We start from the raw sequence: 1,653 nt of genomic DNA on the forward strand, positions 1-1,653 counted from the left end.
GAGCCCAGTGAGTCAATTTAGTTGATTCGACACCAAGCCAATTGACCGATTATGATCATATAGACATCCCATGTCTGTCGCTGATGAGACACAACACTCATTAAATGAAAGCGACTCTTAATGCAAAACTCAATAAGACTCTCGATGCCCAGTCTCGAGGTCCTTGAATTGGAACATTCCGGACCCAATCCTAAGTAGTTGGTTTCATGACCACCATTCAATGGGAAGTCCAATTGTTGCACGATTGTTAAAGTGGTCTATGGGCATTTGTCATGATTATCAAGCAATGTTTTGTGTAATTTGGTAAGCACAACAGATTCGTGTGCTGAAGATAAATACTTACAATATTCGTCGGGACAACATTTCTTAAATAAAGATTGCTTGAATGATTCTCAAAACCGCCAATCCAATTGGCTTTTGGGCACCTACTCCAACATGGTTTCGATGTCCAAATGACATCCAAAACCAATATGATAGACTAGATGATGTTCCCTAAATAATTCTCTACATGAATGAAGTTTGTGCGGTACCTGATTGGCATATTAGATATGTCGCGACAAAAGCATTCTCCAGGACATGGTCGAAGAATCATTTGTACAAAGTCAGGGGGTTAAGATGCTATCCCTAGTGGAGAAGCTCGAAGACCTCAAAGTTGAGCTTGACAAGGACACGTACATTGATTTGATCCTTCAGTCACTTCCTTCGTCCTACGACCCGTTTGTTATGAACTACAACACGAACGGACTTAAAAAGTCTATTCATGAGTTAATTAATATGTTGGTCCAATACGAGGCAATGACCCATAAGTCTACACCGGCAGTATTGGTGGGTGAGTCTTCAATCTCCAAAGCAAAAGACAAGAGGGCTGGATACTGGAAGACAAAGAAAGATAAAGGAAATGCCATTGCAGCCACTGCTAGCACTCTGAGCGCTCCTATTACGCCCATGGGAATGGACAAAGGGAAAGGGAAGGCTGCCGATTATAAGCGATTGAAGGCAATTGATGTCTTCATGCATTGCTAAAGAAAGGTGCAAGAGAGAGTGCCCACATCTCCTCTCCAACCCAGGTATGTTTGTGATTGAAGTGGATATGATAACTAATTCTACTTCTTGGGTTTAGATACCGGCTGCGAAGCTCATATCTCCAATAACTTGCAGGTTCTGTAGAAAAAGCAGAAGTCTAAGTAAGAACGACATGATTATAAGACTAGGCGATGGGAAGGCCGTCGCTGTGGAAGCCGTAGCATCTCTCAACTCAGTTATTAGTGATCATATTAAGATAGAATTAAAAGACTGCTATTATGTACCGAGCATGATCAAGAATATTATTTCCATTCCTGTTTTAGATAATGATAGTTATAAATTTGCGATCAATAAAAATAGTTTTTATTTATGATTGATAATAACCCTCATCTTCTTGGTAGATTAATCAATGGTCTCTATATTTTCCAACATTCTTATTACATTATGACTACTTAACACAAATAAAAATTAGATAATCATGAGAGCGCACAGTTATTGCATGCAAGGTTAGGCTATATCCCAAAAGATATGGTGAGGAAATTGGTAGATTCAAAAAGTCTAGAGGTAGACGATTTGGACAACATATCAACTTGTGAATCTTGTCTGGAAGGAAAACTGACCGAGAAGCCT

At 39.6% G+C, this 1,653-nt stretch overlaps 1 protein-coding gene across 1 annotated transcript; it reads left to right on the top strand.

Moving 5' to 3' along the window:
- The first annotated feature begins 576 nt into the window (after nucleotides 1-576).
- Nucleotides 577-1,023, top strand: LOC105178791. Its single transcript, XM_011102339.1, has one exon. It carries the CDS (start codon nucleotides 577-579, stop codon nucleotides 1,021-1,023), a length of 447 nt encoding a protein of 148 aa, XP_011100641.1.
- The last annotated feature ends 630 nt before the right edge of the window (nucleotides 1,024-1,653 follow it).

Source organism: Sesamum indicum, unplaced genomic scaffold (assembly GCF_000512975.1).
Source record: "Sesamum indicum cultivar Zhongzhi No. 13 unplaced genomic scaffold, S_indicum_v1.0 scaffold00057, whole genome shotgun sequence".
Lineage (NCBI taxonomy): Eukaryota > Viridiplantae > Streptophyta > Magnoliopsida > Lamiales > Pedaliaceae > Sesamum > Sesamum indicum.

Coding starts and splice junctions, on each gene's coding strand:
- LOC105178791 (XM_011102339.1), top strand. CDS start 577: ATGGTCGAAGAATCATTTGTACAAAGTCAGGGGGTTAAGATGCTATCC.